The sequence below is a fragment of the Chlorocebus sabaeus genome, chromosome 10, assembly GCF_047675955.1.
Source record: "Chlorocebus sabaeus isolate Y175 chromosome 10, mChlSab1.0.hap1, whole genome shotgun sequence".
NCBI classification, from domain to species: domain Eukaryota; kingdom Metazoa; phylum Chordata; class Mammalia; order Primates; family Cercopithecidae; genus Chlorocebus; species Chlorocebus sabaeus.
In genome coordinates this window covers 123986432-124006414 of record NC_132913.1, presented here as the reverse complement: position 1 = coordinate 124006414, position 19983 = coordinate 123986432, and the positions used below count along the sequence as shown (strand labels likewise).

At 46.9% G+C, this 19983-nt stretch overlaps 1 protein-coding gene across 5 annotated transcripts in view; it reads left to right on the top strand.

The window, feature by feature from the left end:
- The first annotated feature begins 659 nt into the window (after window positions 1-659).
- Window positions 660-19983, top strand: part of DRC11 (dynein regulatory complex subunit 11) — a 168349-nt gene continuing 149025 nt past the window's right edge. For all 5 annotated transcript variants that reach the window (XM_038001338.2, XM_038001337.2, XM_038001335.2 and 2 more), the window contains exons 1-3: window positions 660-970; window positions 10971-11295; window positions 14617-14736. In XM_038001338.2, coding sequence (XP_037857266.1) covers window positions 960-970; window positions 10971-11295; window positions 14617-14736 — 456 coding nt within the window. In that variant the 5' untranslated portion in view covers window positions 660-959. The remainder of the gene's footprint in view (window positions 971-10970; window positions 11296-14616; window positions 14737-19983) is intronic.

Below are 19983 nucleotides of genomic sequence, written 5' to 3'. Positions count from 1 at the left end.
CCTGATTATAATTTTTTACCTGGATGTCCGCTCCACAACTTTGACAGCATTAAACCTGGTGTTCCAATAGGAACTGCAGAGCCTAAAATGTGCAAATAAACCTCAATAGTTACTAAAGGCGAAGAAAGAAGAGCAATGAAAGCCAACAATCATAGCAACTTACAGATAACTGTTGATAACATCCACACTGCATTTTACATTTACAACGCACCCGCGCCTTGGTTCATACTCATTAAGTCTCCGAAGGGAGCGTCTGCGTAAGTCTTGAGTCCCCAGAATCTAAGTTTGCACTTGGCCCAGAATAGGTGCCCAGTAAAGTTCTGAACAAACGACTGTTATATCCACTTTACAGATGGAAAGACTAAAGACCACCATCATTAAGGGCCTTGCCCAAGGCCGCAGAGCTGACGGTGGATGAAAATGGGGCCAGCAGGAAAGCGGGAAGACGGCCTGGAGGACCACGGGCCAGGGACTGGGGCCCGGAGCAGGCTCGCCAGGCGGCCAGGCCCCGCGACTGAGCGCTGGAACTCCGACAGGCTACCTCCGCTGCGCCCACCCACGCCTCCCGCGCGGTTCCGGCAAGAACGGGAGGCGGTGGCGCAGGCGCGGAGCGCGCAGGGGCCAGGCGGAAGGCAATGCGCAGGCGCGGCGTTCCCGTTGCTAGGGCCGCGTCGTGCCCACCTGAGTGGCCGAAGTGAGGTTCGCGAGTCTCTGGGTCCCTAAGGGAAGGAGCGAAGCACCCTCTCTGCGCCTGCGCGCTCCGTGCCTGCGGCGCAAACCCGGCCTCTCCTTTTCCTGCCCGAAGCGAGAGATTATCGCAGTCCTGGTTTCTCCCTCCAGAAGACCCCTCCCAGTCCTCTGTAGCTCCTGGTAGTGCCCTGACCCCTGCTGCCACCGTCCTTCAGAGAGCAACGGAAGAGCTTCCTGGAGGGCGAGGAAAAGAGGGAAAGTAGCCAGCAATGTCGAACACGTAAGTGATGGGCTCCCAGCCACAGCCATGGGGTGGGCTTCACCAAGCCAGAAGGTGGCTTGCTTTCTACTTCTCTTATTTTCTTTTTTCTTTTCTTCTCTCCTCCCCTCGCCTCTCAACTTCCCTCCTCTCTCCCACTTTTTTTCCTTTTAGGAAATTCAAATATGCCTTGGGATAGAGTATCTGCTTCTTGTGAGCAAGGAAGATCATACGCGTAGATCTCCCCCTCCCCCACGCATCCCACCACCCCATGGGGATGAGCTCCCGGTCTTCCCTATACCCGCCATGCCCTTAGGGGCTATTGCTGAGAAGCCATTTTGTCTGCTTTTTTTTCTGTTAATCTTTCACAGTAGTAAATACGTTGCTTTGTGAAAACACCCAGGTCCAGAAATTTGAGTCTAGAAAGATCTTGGAAAAGCGTTATTGTCGTTTGCTTTTCACCAACTCGAGTGGCAGTGATACTGAAAGGAGTGTGTGCCTAGCACTGTGCCGTTTACACAGCACTTGCACAAAGTTACCTCATCTGGTCTTCGTAAGAAGAATTTCAAACAGGTAGTACAGGGCTGACCCCGTGGACACTGTTCTAACTGCTTCACAGCAACCCTGTAATGTACGGGCTGTTGGTATTGTTATTTCCATTTTACAAATGAGGGAACTTGGGTATGAAGAGATGAAGTAGCTCACACAGCAAGTAAACAGTGCCAAGCCAGGCACTGTAGCTCCAGCCTGCACTGTTGCTATTACACTCCCTATTTTTCTAGGCAAGGAAGTAAGAGCAGAGAGGTTAAAGGCTTGCCAGGGTTTGGGAGTGGGGAAGATCAAGAGTTCTGTTTAAGACCTATTGAGTTGGAAGTGCCCATTGGACATGACGTGGAGATGAAATAGCCAGTTCAAATATTCAGATCTTGGGTTCAGGAGCAAGACCCACGTCTGAAATATAAACTTGCTCGCTGTCAGCCTGTGATGGTCTTTGTGAAACATAGAATGAATATTAATAAAGAAGAGGTGTAAGGACTGAGCCTCGGGTCATCCACAGTAAGGCAGGGAGAAGAGGAGACCCAGCAAAGGAATCAAAGACATGATCCATGAGGAAGAAGCAAGTGAAAGAAGTAATAGTGTTTCCAGGAGAAGTAACTTCTTTCTCCTCCATCAAGTGCTCCTGAGACAAGTTGGGGTAGAACTGAGACTTGGCTGTTGATATGGCAGTGTGGAGTTCAGCAGTGACCTTGACAGGGGCTGATTCAGTGGTGTGATGGGATAGAAAGACTTACTCAAGTGAATGTAGGAGGGAGAGAAACTGTAGACAGTGAACATAGCTAACTCTTTAAAGGAGTTTTGCTGCAAAGGAAAGGAAATGTGTTGGCAGCTAGGGCAGAGGACATGGCTGCAAGACAGAAAACGATAGAATGTTTGTGTGTGGAAGGGAATGGCCCAGAATGATATAGGAGGAGGAGGGAGAAGTGGGTGACATCGTTGGTAGTGAGAGGACATGGGATCCAGGGGGTACTGGCCTTAGGTAGAGGAACTTGGCACTTAGCAATGAAACAGGTGGGAAGGCAATGTCAAGATGCTATTCAGTGGGTAGGTGCCCTGGAGGTGGCCTGGAATGACCATGGTAGATGCAAGATGATGGTGACTGAGGGGCAGTGGTGACAGCATCAGGTGAAGTAGGATTCAAAGCCAGTGAGTATTGGGAGGAGGGAAGGCAGAAATCTGGAGGTGCAGTGAAAAGAAGGGATCCCCTTGACCCAGCTGCACAGCCAGAGACAGAGGGCTCGGTGGGGGAACAGGAGCCTCTACTGAGAGGGCTTCCAAGCAGAGCCAGGCCTTCCATAGAGCAAGAAGACAGGGGGAGTACTCAGGTAAGAAGATAGCAAACTAGTTAAGATTGGAAGATTCAGAAGGTTTTATCATGTGCAAAATTACTCGGAAAGAATTCCCATTTTGCGATATTTTGATTTTCCATAGTATGTGCATAGTATGTCTGAATATGCAAGTGTTTCCCTCCCCGACCCACTGCATTATAGGAAAACTGCCAAGCTGTAGAATTAACAATCTGGTCTTTTTAACTGTTATATTCAGTCTTCTCCATCCATGATCCTCCTGACTTCAAAGTCTGTCATATCTCTAAGTCATATGCTCAACTCTGAAACCAATCATATACTTTTAAAAACTGTTAAGTAGGCCGGGCGCAGTGGCTCAAGCCTGTAATCCCAGCACTTTGGGAGGCCGAGACGGGCGGATCACGAGGTCAGGAGATCGAGACCATCCTGGCTAACACGGTGAAACCCCATCTCTACTAAAAAATACAAAAAACTAACTGGGCGAGGCGGCGGGCGCCTGTAGTCCCAGCTACTCGGGAGGCTGAGGCAGGAGAATGGCGTGAACCCAGGAGGCGGAGCTTGCAGTGAGCTGAGATCGCGCCACTGCACTCCAACCTGGGCAACAGAGCGAGACTCCATCTCAAAAAATAAAAAAATTAAAAAAAAAAAACACTGTTAAGTAGTCTTATGGATAAAATACTACCTTCTGTTTGCAAGGTGCATTTAAAATTCCCGGAACACTTTCACACCTGTTATTCCACCTGTATTAGTCCGTTCTCACACTGGAACAGAGGAAAGAGGTTTAATTGACTAGCAGTTCTGCAGGACTGCGAAGTCCTTAGGAAACTTACAGTCATGATGGAAGGTGAAGTCAAACACGCCCTTCTTCACATGGCAGCAGCAAGGAGAAGTGCAGAGCAAAGCAGGGGGGAAAGCACCTGATAAAACCATCAGATCTTATGAGAACTCACTATCATGAGAACAGCATGGAGGTAGCTGTCCCCGTAATTCAATTACCTCCCACTGGGTCCCTCTTACAACACGTGGGGATTATGGGAACTACAATTTAAGATGAGATTTGGGTGGGGACACAGCCACACCCTATCACTATCCCACAGTAGTCCCTGGAGGTGTCCAGAGTTGGTCTCATCATCCAGGTTTGCCAGTGGAGGAGGCGTAAGCACGAAGAGGTTGAGTGACCTCCAGGGATGAGCTGCTCAGGACACTGGTTTCTATTTTAAATGTAGAGCACTTTTACCTTTGAAAACCACCTTGCCATATCCGGGGAAAATAAAGACGTATGTCCACGCAGAAACTCATGCAGGAATGCTTCTAGCAGCATTATTCAGAGCAGCAAAAAAGGTGGAAACGACTCAGGTGTCCATGGGCTGACAAATGGATAAACAAAATGTAGTGTATCTGTACAAAGGAAACTTGGCAATGAAAAGAAATGAAGTACGAAGTAGGCGACAGTGTGGATGAACTTTGAGGACACCGCACCGAGAGAAAGGAGCTCGGCACTGAAGCCCCCTCTTGTGTGATTCCACTTCTGTGAAATGTACAGAATAGGCAAATAGAACTGGAAATTAGGTTAGTGGTTGCCAAGGGCGGGGAGGAATGGGGAATGGGGAGTGACTGCTTCACGGGTGTGGGTTTCTTTCCCAGTGATGAAAACATTCTGGAGTTAGATAATGGTAGTGGTTGCACAACTCTATGCTAAAAACCACTGAATTGTACACTTGAAAAGAGTGAATTCTATGCTGTGTGAATTATCTCATCAATGCTCTTATGAAAAATCATCTTGCCACCTCTCTTGTCTCATTTGACCATCATGGCTGGGCTCAGGCAGAAGGAGGCTGAGGCTGCAGGGCGAGGAGGTGGGGGGCAAGGCCAGATGGACTGAGCGCAAAGTGGGGGCTTCCCAGGATGGCATGGCCAAGGCATGGTGTCCAGGTCCCTGGCGGTCCGACGCGTGAGGGGGTGTGGTCCCATGGGGAGGCATCGGGACAGCTGGGGAGCAGGAAGCCAGAAGCAGTTTCCAGGGAAGAGGGTCTGGCGGAAAGAGATGACGCCATGTCTCAGCACTGAGGAAAACAGGTAATGAGGCAGGGATCCATGTGCTTTCAAAGCTGCCAAACATTTTCCTGTCAGCCAGGAATCTTTGCCTGGTCTCTCCAGACAGGGATCCCCAGACAGACCGCAGATGGGGAAGAAAGAAATGGCAGGACCCAGAAGGCTGAAGCCACCAGGACTGTCTTCGGTCAAAAATTCCAGTTACGGGTCAGCTCTGTGAGGCCCTGGAAAAGTCCTGCTTCTCTGACCTGGAGTGACTGGGCTCCTCTGGGTGGGAGCCCACAGCAGGTCCAGATATCCAGAAAGTCTGGCTGTGCTCTGCCCCATCAGGTCGACCGTGGTTTCCCCTGGTGGAAGCAGGCGCCTTTTCAACCTAAGATCTCTTGCTATTGTTGACTTTGCATCTTTGTGGGGTTCAGGTCACCCCACCTGAACTTCACGGAGGCAGCCTCTTTAGGGTATTGTACAAACTTAATGCTTGTTGGTGTGGCCAATGTTGGAAGTGTAAGATGCCTTTTAACTTTTACTGCCTGTTCCACTCCCTTATTTAAAAATTATTACTAGACTTATTTATAGTCTTTAGTCTATTGTTACTGAATTCTTGGCCATATTAAATCTGTATGCATGTCTCAAGAGTCTTCTGTCTTTATAGCCTTTCTTTTCTTTTTTTGAGATGGAGTCTCGCACTGTTGCCCAGGCTGGAGTGCAGTGGTGTGGTCTTGGCTCACTGCACCTCCACCTCCCGGGTTCAAGTGAGTCTCCTGTCTCAGCATCCCGAGTAGCTGGGATTACAGGTGCACGCCACCATACCTGGCTAATTTTTGTGTTTTTGGTAGAGACAGGGTTTGCCTCTTTGGACGGGGCAGATAGTGCCTTCTGCTTGTGCTGATCTGTACCCAGCATTCTAGAATTTCCTTTAGCTAGATTTCATGTGGCTCCCACCATGTGAATTCTTAAATATTTAATGTTCTTTGTTGGTGCTGTGAATGGGTTTCTTCTTTCATTTTTTTTCTCTGCATTAAAGTATTGCAATTTTGCTGTCATTTTTTTTTTTTTTTTTTTTTTGCTTGAGTGCAGTGGTGAGATCTCGGCTTACTGCAAACTCTGCCTCCAGGTTCAAACAATTCTCCTGTCTCCCAAGTAGCTGGGATTACAGGTGCCTGCCACCATGCCCGGCTACTTTTTGTATTTTTAGTAGAGATGGGTTTTCATCATGTTGGCCAGGCTGGTCTAGAACTCCTGACCTCAAGTGATCCGCCCACCTCAGCCACCCAGTGCTGGCATTACAGCTGTGAGTCACCACGCCCATCCTTTGCTGTACTAGTTGATGTATTTTTGTTACTGATTTCCTTGGATTTTGCAATCATGCCATTTATAAGCAATGGTGTTTAAAAAAAAATGGTTTATATTACTTACGTATCTCCCTTGTCCTTTTTTACTGCTAATTTTGAGGGCATCTTTCTAGCGTTTCTCCACTGAAGGTCCATTGGGTCACTGTTTTTTGGCACTTTGAAGAAGTTGTCATTCTTTTTTTCCTGGTGTGTGGGGATGGCATTTTTAATCAGGCTTGTGTTGCAAGTTACAATTTACTGAGCATCTTCTTGGTATCTGTGAAACAAGCTGGGGTTTTTACTGGTCCGTTGCTGTCTGGAGTTATGCTTTCCTCTGTGCTGAACTGAAAAGCACTCCCGCAATCACCCCTCCTGAGTTAGAGGCAACAATTCTTTTGATCTGGAGCTGCAGTCTATTTTTTAAGTGGAATTTCAGATCTGAGTTCTAAACAAAATTAGCCTGTAATTTTCCTCTTGAATGTTGTCCTGGCAGGTTTGGGTTCCAAACCCTATTAAGTCCACAAAACAACTTGAGCATTGCTCTATGTTTTATGCCAACAGTTGTCACACCTGTTAGTATGTTCAGCCCGTGTCTTCACTCAGGCCTGTGAGTGCCTTGGGTTTACTGTCCCTTCTCGGGTCCTGGAAGTCTGGACTTGGAAAACTCACACCGTGCCGAGCTGCGGGTCTTGATCGTTATCCACAGCCAAACCGTTCCCTTGATCATCTGTCATCTTTGCTTCTTCCAGCCCCTCCTGCTTGTCTGTTTGAGGTGGGGCAAGCAGAATGTCAGAGGGTCTCAGGAGCTTTGAACTGGCATGAGGTTTCGCTTTTGTTGTTGTTGTTTTGAGCGATGGTTGTTGTTGTTCCTGGTCAATGTACTTGTTTATTAGTCACCAATTCTGCCAGGAGTCAATGTGTGTTCTGTGTGATATGGTTTGGATTTGTGTCCCCACCCAACTCTCCTGTCAAATTGTCATCCCCAATGCTGGAGGCGGGGTCTGGTGGGAGGTGATTGGATCATGGGGGTGGATTTCCCGTTTTGTGCCATTCTCGTGATAGTGAGTTATCAGGAGAACTGCTTGTTTAAAAGTGTGTGGCACCTCCCCGCCTTCCTCTTGCTCCTGCCCCTGCCATGTGAGATGCCTGCTCCCATTTTGCCTCCACCATGAGGAAAAGCTCCCCGAGGCCACCCCAGACACAGATGCTGCCATGCTTCCTGGACAGCCTATGGAACTGTGAGCCAATTAAACCTCTTTTCTTTATAAATTACCCAGTCTCGCCGGGTGTGGTGGCTCACACTTGTAATCCCAGCACTTTGGGAGGCCGAGGTGGGCAGATCACCTGAGGTCGGGAGTTCGAGACCAGCCTGACCAACATGGAGAAACCCCGTCTCTATTAAAAATACAAAATTAGCTGGGCGTGGTGGTGCATGCCTGCCCAGCTACTCGGGAGGCTAAGGCAGGAGAATCACTTGAGCCTGAGAGGTGAAGGTTGCAATGAGCTGAGATCACGCCATTGCACTCCAGCCTGGGCAACAAGAACGAAACTCCATCTCTAAATAAATAAATTACCCAGTCTCAGGTATTTCTGTATAGCAGTGAGAGAATGGACTAATACACTGTGCCAAGTGGAATTCTAATTTTCTGATAATAACCTTCTTCTTATAATAAGCTGGTCTGGAAGAGTGCCCTTTCACCAGCAATATTTTAAATATTGCTGAGTTTTGAGAAATCTGGCATTCAAACATGCTGGGGATGGGATTCTAACGGCAGAATTCAGTGTCCTGACTCAGTGGGGTGTTGGGGGGAAGAGTTTTGGTTTTTTTGCTCAGTCTGTTTGCTTGTGATGTAATTACCTCTGTGTCACGGGACCCCTCCTTCCTCATCTACTTTCTCCCTGACAAATGGGAAGCGATGAAGTCAAGTGGTTTAGAGGGTGAACTCTGGAGCCGGACTGCCTACATGTATATCCTGCATTTCCAACTGTGTGACTTTGGGCAGTAACTTCTCTTTGCCTCAGTTTTCTCATATGTAAACTGGGCTAATAGTTATGCCTACCTCATAGGGTTGTTGTGAGGATTACATGAGTTATTACATGGAAACCACTTAGGGCAGTGACTCACAGTATATAAATATAAGCTATTACCGTCGCCATCATCATCATCATCATCATCATCATCTGAACCCAAAAATCTTGCAGACATCAAGATACACTTTTACTTTTTGGCCAGAAAGGTGAAAAAAGCACATATAATCAGTGCTTCAATAAATGATGCTTAGTGTTTAGGGAAGAATGGAGCTTGTTTGAGAAATGGCAGACGGTGAGCCTGGGGCAGAGGGACCTGGAAGGGATGCTTAATAATGACCTTGGGAATGTAAAAGAGAGATTCCCAGTCAAACAGGGTGACTAACCATGGGTACTTATCTCCTCTTCCTCCTGAATTGCCTCCAAAATAGCAATAAAGGATTTTAAAGCTATAAACTCACAAGGACAAAGAAAACATTTGACAAGAGATACCAAGAAAGTGCAGGAGGCCAGGCACAGTGGCTCACGTCTGTAATCCCAACACTTTGGGAGGCCAGGGCAGGTGGGTCACTTGAGGTCAGGAGTTCGAGACCAGCCTGGCCAGTGTGGTGAAACCCCATCTCTACTAAAAATACAAAAATTAGCCTGATGTGGTGGCACAGGCCTGTAGTCCCAGCTATTCAGGAGGCTGAGGCAGGAGAATTGCTTGAACCTGGGAGGCAGAGGTTGCAGTAAGCCAAGATTGTGCCACTGCACTCAGGGCTGGGTGACAGATTGAGACTCTCTCTCAAAAGAAAAAAGAAAATGTGGGAAAGGGAGAGCAGGCATGGATGAGAGGGAATGGAGGAAGGACAAAGAATGTGGGACCTGAAAGCCAGTGAATGGGGCTGGGGTGATCAAAAGCCAGCTGTTTCCCTGGGAAGACTGACGGGGACATGGTTCTTCTGGGATAGGGCTGAAATTGGAGGACTGCTTGCAGATCTGTATAGGCCACATTTAGGCTGCCAATCACTTGTACACCCCAGAGAGCAGGTGGCCAAGCCACTAGCTAACCAGGCAGAAGTTGGCACATGCAGCCAACCTGGACTCAGGACGCCAGGCACAGGTAAGCGTGGGAATGAGTGGCTTGGCTGACAGTAAAGAAGAGGTGAGCCCCCTTGATCGACTTGCTTCTCCTTCAGGGGATTAGGGCTGCCCCCCCGCCCCACCTCCGTTAGCATAGGGAAAGACCTTACAGAGAGATACTGACATTTTTGGGTTTCTCCTTCATCAGTCATCAGGGCTCTCCACACCCACTTTCTACAGTGAAGCTCCTTCCCAGACACACTGACTTTCCAGTTCACTTTTCAGTCCTGGTTCTTGAACATAAAAGCAGAATCAAAAAATCACCTGAAGTTTGGTAAGGGAAGGTGGGAATCTCTACCATGAATGTATTGGCCCTGGCAGGAAAAGTGGGGACACTCATGAGGGCCTAATAAAGAGACCAGTAACAAAGAGGTGGACATAGTCTAGGGAAACTGGTAAGGGATGGGGCAGTATTCTGGGGCCAGCCAGCCACAACAGAGCCACCACCACCCTAAGGCTTTGGTGGAAGGGCACACCCAGCCTTTGTTGCCTCGCCAGGGTGTGGACAAGAGGGTCATACTCGTCTGCTCTCTGGCTTTCTCTCTGTTCAATCCACTAACTCAACTCACTGGAATGAGGGCGGAGAGCCCAGCTGGTGCATTCCATAGAGCTCAGCCTCCCGGGCCACAGTCTGCACTGCACCTCGCTTCTCTCTCTCTTTTTTTTTTTTTTTTCTTAAGACAGAGTCTCGCTCTTTCACCAGGCTGGAGTGCAGCAGCACGATTTCGGCTCACTGCAAACTCCACCTCCCAGGTTCAAGTGATTCCCCTGCCTCAGCCTCCCGAGTAACTGGGACTACAGGCGGGCGCCACTACGCCTGGCTAATATTTTTTTGTATTGTAGTAGAGACGGGGTGGCCAGTATGGTCTCAATCTCCTGACCTCATGATCCACCCACCTCGACCTCCCAGAGTGCTGGGATTACAGGCATGAGCCACCACACCCGGCCTACACCTCATTTCTTACACTGTACATTATGGTTCTAAGATTCTTAGTGGTTGCCTTTTGCTGTACTTCATTCATTTTTCACTGCTGTGTGATAGTCCATTGGTGAATTTACTACAATGTATTTATCCACTGTCTTATTGGTGGACATTTGTGTTATCTCCAAGTTTTTACTATTATTTAAAAAATGCAAGTGATCATTCTTGATGCATATTTACAAGTTTCTCTAGGGTATAGTTATTCATTCATAGGATATGCACACATTCAACTTCGTAAGAAAATGCTGCATTACTTTCCAAAGTGGTTGTTCCAATGTATACTTCACCAGCTGTGTATGTGGACAAATTAGTTAACTATTCTGGATATCAATTCTGTCCTCTTTTAAATGTGTATAATAATAGTGGTGTTATGGGTGAAGTGAGGAAAACTTCATATCATTTAGACAAAATGCTTTTAAAACTATTTATTTGATGATAATAGTGTTGGTACATATTCAGAAATCACAAGGACGTCAGAACAGGATATAAATTGTCTAACAAGCCTTTCTACTACATAACAATATTCTTAGCTCACACTTGATTCTGTGTTATATTTTGCTATACCAAAAGCCCGATGTTTATGTTTTACCAAGTGATTTTTATTTACTGTGTCATCTAAATTCCTTATCTTCCCCCAGAAAGTATAATAAGATGTGGCATCAGACCCAAGAAGCCCTCGGTGCTTTACTCGATAAAGAACCTCAGAAGATGGTTGAACCACAAAGAAATCAGGTTTTCATCTTTCAAACGCTGGCCACCTTCTACATAAAGTATATGCAGATATTTAGAAACCTGGAGAATGTCTACGACCAGATCGTCCATCCCCAGAAACGAATACTGATCAGGAAAGTCCTGGACGGGGTGATGGGCCGCATCCTGGAGCTGAAGAATGAGATGGTGGAGCTGGAACTCACAGAGTTCCATTATTTCGATGATATCCTGCAGGATCTAAAGCTGGCTCCCGTAAGCACTCTGTTGTTTTCTTATTAGTTGCTTTTTGTTATAACTAAGATATGTAGCCCTGTACCCAGTACCCTACAGACTTCCTATCCATGTTTACTAGTTGGTGTGTGGAAAATCTAAACATTTCCCTTCAATTACACCATGCTGTCGTGGACAAGGATTGGGTTCCCTTTGTTTCTGGTGCAGATGCATCTGCACACTTCTTGGCTGTGTTAGGCACTGCAGTGGCTGTGGTCTTACCTGACACCGTGGTGTCTGCACAAGGCTGTTGGAATGCAGTGGGCCAGCCCTTTCATCAGCACCCTTGAAGCACAGACCCTCCCAGCATCCAGTAGCACCACCCGCTCCTCTGTTTCCATGGGGATCTCTCTGTAGCCTGTTGGTCACAGGTTCCCTATTGCCAGGTGGATGCATCTCCTCCTTACTTTGGGACAGTGGTGACCCAGGGGAATGTATGGCTTACATGGCAGTGGAGACGTCAAAGGAGAGCTCATGTGCTTGCTCTCCCTCCTTCCCTCTGCCTCTCTTCCCCTCCTTCCCTCTCTCTCTGGAGCCCTCCCTGCTGGCACCTGGCAACCACAGCCCCCTCCTGCAAGCATTCGGCCCCTGCCGCCCTCTGACGTTCCTGCCGGGCACAGGGCCTCTCTTCTGACTCAGGCTGGCTGGGCTGCCGGGGCCACTGGCCACCTCCCCTCAGTGTCATGGTCCTGGGAGCTCACCTTCATTTTGAAAGGAACATTTCCTTGAAGTAAAATCAAAAGGAGAAAGTCTTAAATTTTCTACATGAGTGTTTCATGTTTCTTCTCCTTGAAAATATTTGGGCTTTTATAAAGGTATCTTTCTTTCTGAGATAGGCTTTCCTCACATTATTATTTTATCAGAATGGAATAATGAGAATAACTGAAATGAATGAAGATGTTGACGATTATTCCAAAAGTTTTATGCTTATTGCATTCATCTATAAGAGCATGGGCCGATCACCAGATTTCATCTGGTGCACTTTACTCACTAAAGTGACAATATGAACAATTTAGGATAACTGTGAAACAAATAGTTATTAAATCATATTCCTAAATTTAATTAATGAAGTAATATACATTCCTAAATTTAACTAATGAAGTAATACATATTCCTAAATTTAACCAATGAAGTAATATTACATTTATTAGTTGAATTTCAAGAACAGGAAGTCATGCCCCTGTTGTTGAGGAATAGTACATTTGAGGCTGTGTGTGGCAGCCCCTCCACGGCCTTGCCTTTCCTGCCGCATCAGCCAGCCCCTCTGCTCCAGGGACATCATCTTCCTAAAGGCCATGCCACTGTTGCTGTGGGGACGGGGCCACCAAGCACCAAGAGGAGTGACAGACGAGCAGATGGCATCCAGGAGGCCTTCGTGCGGGGGGTGGCCAACAGTGTTTCCTCGCAGTCGTGGAAATAGTGACTGAACCATGTGCTGTCACTGAATCCCACATGGTTGGGATAGGCTGAAGGCACCTTCATTCTTGGCCACATCCCCAGGACTGACAAACACCCAGCTGGGTTCCTGCCCTTGGTTCCATGAGTTCCCCAAATCCTTCCTTAAACTGCCCCTTAGTCCGAAGACTGTTTGTAACCTGCCACGCGGGGAAACTTTCCTAATGGGCCCACCTCATAGAGAGAAATATATGTGGGAAAGAACCTTTCTCTACCATCGGAAGTTTCCTAGATTCCACTCCATAGGGAATGAGAAGCCTCAAGGTTTCAGGGATGGACATGAAACGCATCATGGACAAAGATGGAGCAACTAATATCTTTCTTTGCTTCTCTTCCATTCTCAGTGACTCTGTTTTCTCATCCTCAAAATCCTAAGTATAATATTTTTTTAGATGGAGTTTTGCTGCTGTTGCCCAGGCTGGAGTGCAATGGTGTGAGCTCAGCTCACTGCAACCTCTGCCTCCTGGGTTCAAGCAATTCTCCTGCCTCAGCCTCCCAAGTAGCTGGGATTACAGGTGCGTGCCACCACACCCAGCTAATTTTTGTATTTTTAGTAGAGACGGGGTTTCACCATGTTGACCAGGCTGGTCTCGAACTCCTGACCTCAGGTGATCCACCTGCTTCAGCCTCCCCAAGTGCTGGGATTACAGGCATGAGCCACCATGTGTGGCCGGCTAACTATAATTTTGTGGTACCAAATGGACCAGATGGAGCTATAAGACAATGAGGGTTTGTCTTCAAAGTTATAAAAGTACCACACTTGAATGAGCTTATTAATAAATACAAATCACATTAAATCAAAATGTCATCATTCTTCTCCGACTGCCCTCTCTCCTCAGGCCACACCTACCCACTGGACTCTGCTAGTTCACTCTCCAGTCATCCCCAGCCCTCCATGAGCCTCAGAAAGGTTTCGTGTTCAAAAGACATTGTCACCTCCCAGAAGCCATGGGGATACTGTCCCACCAAGTCCTAAAAATGATACCCTCTTAGGCTTAAACGTTTATTTAGGGGAAGGCCTATCCAAAATTCTCTGGGCTGGAGGGAGGTTATGGGAAGTCACACCTGGAACTGGAAAAAAAATAAGGTAGCCAGTTCTGAAGACAAAGACTTTTGCTTCCCTGTCAAAACAGCCAAGCAGGTCTGACAGAAATTCTAGGATAGTGTTTCTCAGTGGGATTGGCCAAGGGCATACCCTTATCCTTAAAGAGTACTTCTGTACTCCTTTTCACTCAATTTGGACTGGTAAATTTTCATCCGACCCCCCGCTAGTTTGAAATATTTGGTAACATGCACAAATGAAGGATAGAAGTTTTTTATATAAAAACCAGTTTCATAATAAAGCAAACTACTTTTGTAAATAATTTTTGCAATGGGGTAATTTTGGTAAAAATAAAACCAAATTATTAGAGAAAAATGTGACCATTTACATACAAATAGTCGATGGTGCTAATGATAAATTATTAGGTTTAGTTCAGAGATCTCTACAGCTTAGTACTCTACTACTCCAATTTGAACCATTATTTTAGGTAAAACGAGGTAATATTGTATTTCTTTAAAGAAATCCATTAAGTAATCATTAGTTAATTGAGGCCTAATTGACATGAACTCCTGATGCTTTTCTGTAATGATTAAAGCAAGGGGCATGGTTCTGATTTTCTTTTTGACTTTGTGTCTCTTTAGCGAGTGAATTCTCTTCACTCTGCTGGCCTCATTTTTTTCCTTAAATGAAAGTGGGAAGTAAAGCAAGCGTCTTTGATGTGCACATCCTTACTGTATATTTTAAATAAAGTTCAAGTCCTGGAATTGTGACAGAAATGCTCTTTTTTGGTTCTTTCTCTTCTCTAGCAACAATTAGATATTCCCATACCCAAGTATTTTTTGAAGGAGAAGTTGGAAGTAATAAAAGGAAGAGAGAAAATTCTTGCTCAGATATTAGCCGACAGCGGAATAGATACATCTGAAATGGTTTGTATATCATTTTAATAAACAATCCATAATCTGTGTAACTTCCTTTTTCTGCTGCTCCTAATTGTGTGAGCAACACTTAGGTTATTTTCAGTTTAAGGAGAGAATAATCCCTCCCTCCTTGTTATACAGTGCATAAGAAGTTGCATAACTTTTGGACATGCTTTTGGTGATATATAATCATTATTTTTCAAGAGCTTAGAAATCGAGATCAAAATGTATGTTTTGCTGCTTGTATCAGTATCTGTTGATTATCAACTCAGTCTAATGTTTCATCTCAAATTCATCTAGGTGAAGCTAGAAGCTAAATGTTATTCATGTAAAATAATTAAGTGCTAACATAACTTACTAGGAACTTGAGAGTTACTACACTTTCTAAAAATGCTGATTGGCCTTTTATAACTGCGGGCTGAGTGGATACGGTTTGGCAGTGTCCCCACCCAAATCTCGTCTTGAACTGTAGCTCCTGCAATTCCCATGTGTTGTGGGAGGAACTTGGTGGGAGGAAATTGAATCAGGGAGGTGTGTCTTTCCTGTGCCATTCTCATGATAGTGAGTAAATCTCGCAAGAGCTGATGGTTTTATAAAGGAGAGTTTCCCTGCACAAACTCTCTTGTCTGCCACCGTATGACCTGTGCCTTTCACCTTCTGCCATAATCATGAGGCCTTCCCAGCCACATAGAACTGTGAGGCCATTAAACCTCTTTCTTTTGTAAATTGCCCAGTCTCAGGTAAGTCTTTATCAGCAGTGTGAAAACGGACTAATACATTGAGTGACACTTAGATCATCTTGAATGCACTGTCATTGGGGGAAGAATAATCCATAAAGATCCCTCCTGGGAAGCAAGGAGCAAAATCCGTTTAGTTCTGTGCCCCGATACCTCTTTTGTCCCCAGGATTTTTGCAGCTGCATCTTTTTCCTGTTTCCACAGATGTCTTAGTCCTGACTCTCATGACCACCTCTTGGATTCTTGTAATCATCCGCCATGCACCCTACTGGTGGGGAGTCTTCTTCCCACCCTTTCCACAGGGCACTGTCCTATCTACCTTCTGGCAGGTCTGCCTATACATTTCACTAACTTACTGCCTCACCCCTCTGGCTGGCCTTCATGGCCTAAGCAGTAAGGCAGCACTTGTCCATTCAAGCTGGGACACTCCAGGGTGAAAGAGGCTCTGTGACTAACTATGCTGAGGCTGCAGCTGCAGGCCAGGATCCCAGGGTAAACCAGCACCTGCAGTCTTTCTACAAATAGCCCTCATTGGGTATTGCCAGCCTGGGTGATGGTGTTAAGGAAGATTCCAAGTGTATGCTGAGGATGGCAAGAGAAAAAACTGCCCTATATGTCTGCCTCAGAAGACAGGTGAAATGCATGCCCTGTATTTGTCAGCCCAGTGCTGTCTCTCATTTTCCATAGGCACGTTCCATGCTGGATAGAGGACTTGTTCTTCTCCCTTACATACCTGCTCATCAAAATGGTCCCCATTCTGCAGAGCCTAGCTTGAAACACCATCCTTCAAGAAACCTTTCCTGACATACTGGCCTAGTCCATTTTGTGTTGGTGTAACAGAATACCACAGACTGGGTAATTTAAAGACAATAGAAGTTTGTTTTGCTTTTGGTTCTGGAGGCTTGGAAGTCCAGTACTGAGGAGTTGCATCTGGTAAGGGTCTTCTTGCAGTGTCATAACATGGCAGAAGGAATCACATAGTAAGACAGCAGGAAGCGAGGGGGTGAGCTTATCCTTTTAGCAGGAAGCTATTCCCTGGATAACAGTATTAATTCATTTTGAGGAGAGAGGCCTCATGACCTTATCACCTCTTAAAAGTCCCACATCCCAACACCATTGCACTGGGGACTAAGTTCCTAGCACACGAACTTTGTGGGACACATTTAAACCATAGCAGCCATTGAACTCAAGATGACCTCTCCTTCCTGTGCCCCTGCTGCCAGCTACTGGCCCTTCTTTTACATTATGAATTCCTTGAAGTCCATTCCAAAGCCAACTTACTTGGGGGTCAACTAGCCATCCTTTCACCACTGGGCTCCTGTGTCTGTGCTTTCTGTCCATGCATGAGTCAGGGCAAAGCACTCACACTGCATTTAGTTCCCCCCAAAGGAATCCCTTTGCACCAAGCAGTGATGAGCACTGCAGAATTACTCAAGATTTTGTGTTGGAAAATGGAGAAGGGAGATTACAATGCTCTCACTACAGTGAAATCCTAAAAATTCCTCTTTGCCATTTTCTGCTCACTGTTCCTCTTCATTTGTTCTCGGTCACAGCAGTCAGGCTTCTTTGTTCCTTCAGCATCCAGCTTTGGCCAGCTCCTATCACCTCCATTGGGTTAAGCAGTTCATCTCCACCCCAGTCTCATTTCACATGTGCCAGGGGCTCAGAAAACCACAAGGACTTCCCTGTTGCTACTTCCCCATGGCCTTTGATGTCTCACAAGACCCCTTTCTTTAAGCTGCTTATATACAATATATACCCCAAGAAGAATATTATATATATATATACACACACAATATATAACCCAAGAAGAATTCTGATGCATGAAAATTATTGTCCATCTCCTACATTAATATCCACTGTGGGCCTCCTTAAATGCTTAAAAGTGTTTGACGTGTTGAGTTCTCTACTCAAAATCCCTTAGAATTATTTGATAATGGCCACAACTGTTTTCAGAATGACAGCCCAGAATCTCAAGGAAAGAAGTACAATACTAACTCATGTTTGCTGGGTACCATATGTTAAGTTCATCATCTCATTTAATGCCAGAATGATACTCATTCTACTCTGACTTGACAAGTGCATTATTGAAAATGTGTGCTCACTGCAAATTTGAAGCAGTGAGATCTTACTGAAAACAAAACTCAGAGGGATTGTTATGTGAAAGAGTTTCCTCATAAGCAACCATATTCCTCGTGCCATGTTGAAGGGTAGTGGGTGGCTTAGTGGAAAGAGGGTCAGTCTGTTCAAATTGGCTCCTTCTCTTACCCACGGGACCTTACATAAGTTGCCTTACTTCTTTGATCTTCAGTTTTCTTCAGTCTTAAGCGGTCATAGTAATACCGGCCTTGGAGTTTGCTCTTGTGAATATGATGAGCATGCATACAAAAAGCGTCTGACATCTACAGGTTCTCAATATATGTGTACCTTTCCTCTCCTTCTCACTCCTTCCTGTGCCCCCGACCCTGGCCTTGTTACACAGAGGAGGGATCATCCTGGCAGCAGTGGCCCTGGTGACAGCACCCCACTCATGAGGCCTCAGCACCTTCACCTAGTCCTGCTGTGGCAACCATTGCTGCCCTCTGAGGCCTGGAAACAGGCTTCACCTATGCTTTGGTGCTTTTCTTTTTAAATGTATTTTTAAATTCTTTTTAGAGACAGAATCTTACTCTGTTGCCCAAGACACAGTGCAGTGGCATGATCATAGCTCATTGCAGCCTCCAGTTTCTGGGCTCAGGTGATCCTCTCGCCCCAGCTTCCCAAGTGGCTGGGACTGCAGGAGTGTCCCACCACACTCCACTAATTAAAAAAATTTTTTTTGTGGAGATGAGGTCTCACCCCTTTGCCTAGCCTGGTCTTAAATTCCTGGACTCAAGTAATCCTCCCACCTCGGCATCCCAAAGTGCTGGGATTACAGGTGTGAGCCACTGTGCCTGGCCTCTTTGGTGCTTTTCTCACTCCAGTGATCTGTCCCTTCTGCTTCCATCCATGCATGGACATCCCCCGAGCCAGGCCACATGAGCCCCTCTTCCCTTGCTGTGGGGCCTCTGGAACAGCACTGGGGCCTCCTGATGAGCCTGCTCAGAGTTCACACAGGCCTCAGCTGCACCCAGAGCTCACAGAAGCCCCGGCATGCACCCAGAGCCCACACAGGCCCCAACATGCACTCGGAGCTCACACAGGCCTCACCTGTACCCGGAGCCCACACAGGCCTCACCTGTACCCGGAGCCCACACAGGCCCCAGCAAGCACCCAGAGCCCACAGAGGCCCCGGCATGCACCCAGAGCCCACACAGGCCCCACCTGCACCCAGAGCCCACACAGGCCCCACCTGCACCCAAAGCTCACACAGGCCCCAGCATGCACCCAGAGCCCACAGAGGCCCCGGCATGTACCCGGAGCCCGCACAGGCCCCACCTGCACCCAGAGCCCGCACAGGCCCCACCTGCACCCAGAGCCCGCACAGGCCCCAGCACGCACCCGGAGCCCGCACAGGCCCCAGCACGCACCCGGAGCCCGCACAGGCCTCACCTGCACCCAGAGCCCGCACAGGCCCCAGCACGCACCCAGAGCCCGCACAGGCCCCAGCACGCACCCGGAGCCCGCACAGGCCCCAGCATGCACCCGGAGCCCGCACAGGCCCCAGCATGCACCCGGAGCCCGCACAGGCCTCACCTGCACCCGGAGCCCACACAGGCCCCAGCATGCACCCGGAGCCCGCACAGGCCCCAGCATGCACCCGGAGCCCGCACAGGCCCCAGCATGCACCCGGAGCCCGCACAGGCCTCACCTGTACCCAAAGCCCACACAGGCCTCACCTGCACCCAGAGCCGGCACAGGCCCCAGCATGCACCCGGAGCCCTTTGTTCTTGTCCCTCTTTCCTCAAAAAATGGCACAGCCCCTCGCTTAACTTTGTCTCCACGTACACCATATGAGATGTCCCAAAACATTTTACTTACCAGCCCTGATTTTTCTGTTTTGCTAGTACTCATCATGTTTGAATGTTTTAAGGTGCAAGTTTATAGACACTGGAAGACTTTTCATATCTAAAATTCAATGCCCCAAAAATGATTTTGTTATCAGTCGTATTCACTGGGTCATTCTGTAATTGATTTTAAGGTCAGCATTTTACTTCATGTATATTTTAAATTTTAAAAGCTCATATTAGAGGTATGTTTTCCATTTCTATGTTTCTCCTCTTAAGTTAATGAAATATTGCTAGCAATTTCAAGTTTTACTGAATCAATTTCATTGGCATTTTTAGTAGAATTTGCTGCCAACCTAAAATATCGTGGAGCTAATTAGTATTTTGTGCAGAAGGATAAAGGAAAGTCATGAGGTCCTTAAATTTGGGATCACTGCATGAGTATGGCATGTTATCGAAATATACATCATTCATTGGAAAAATGAACAGTGTTCAGTGGTTCCCACACTTGTCATCAACCGTGGGGACTCTTAGCAAGATTGTGTTTGAAGTAAGCGTGTGATGTGTCCGGGATCAATTGATGTGGTTAACAT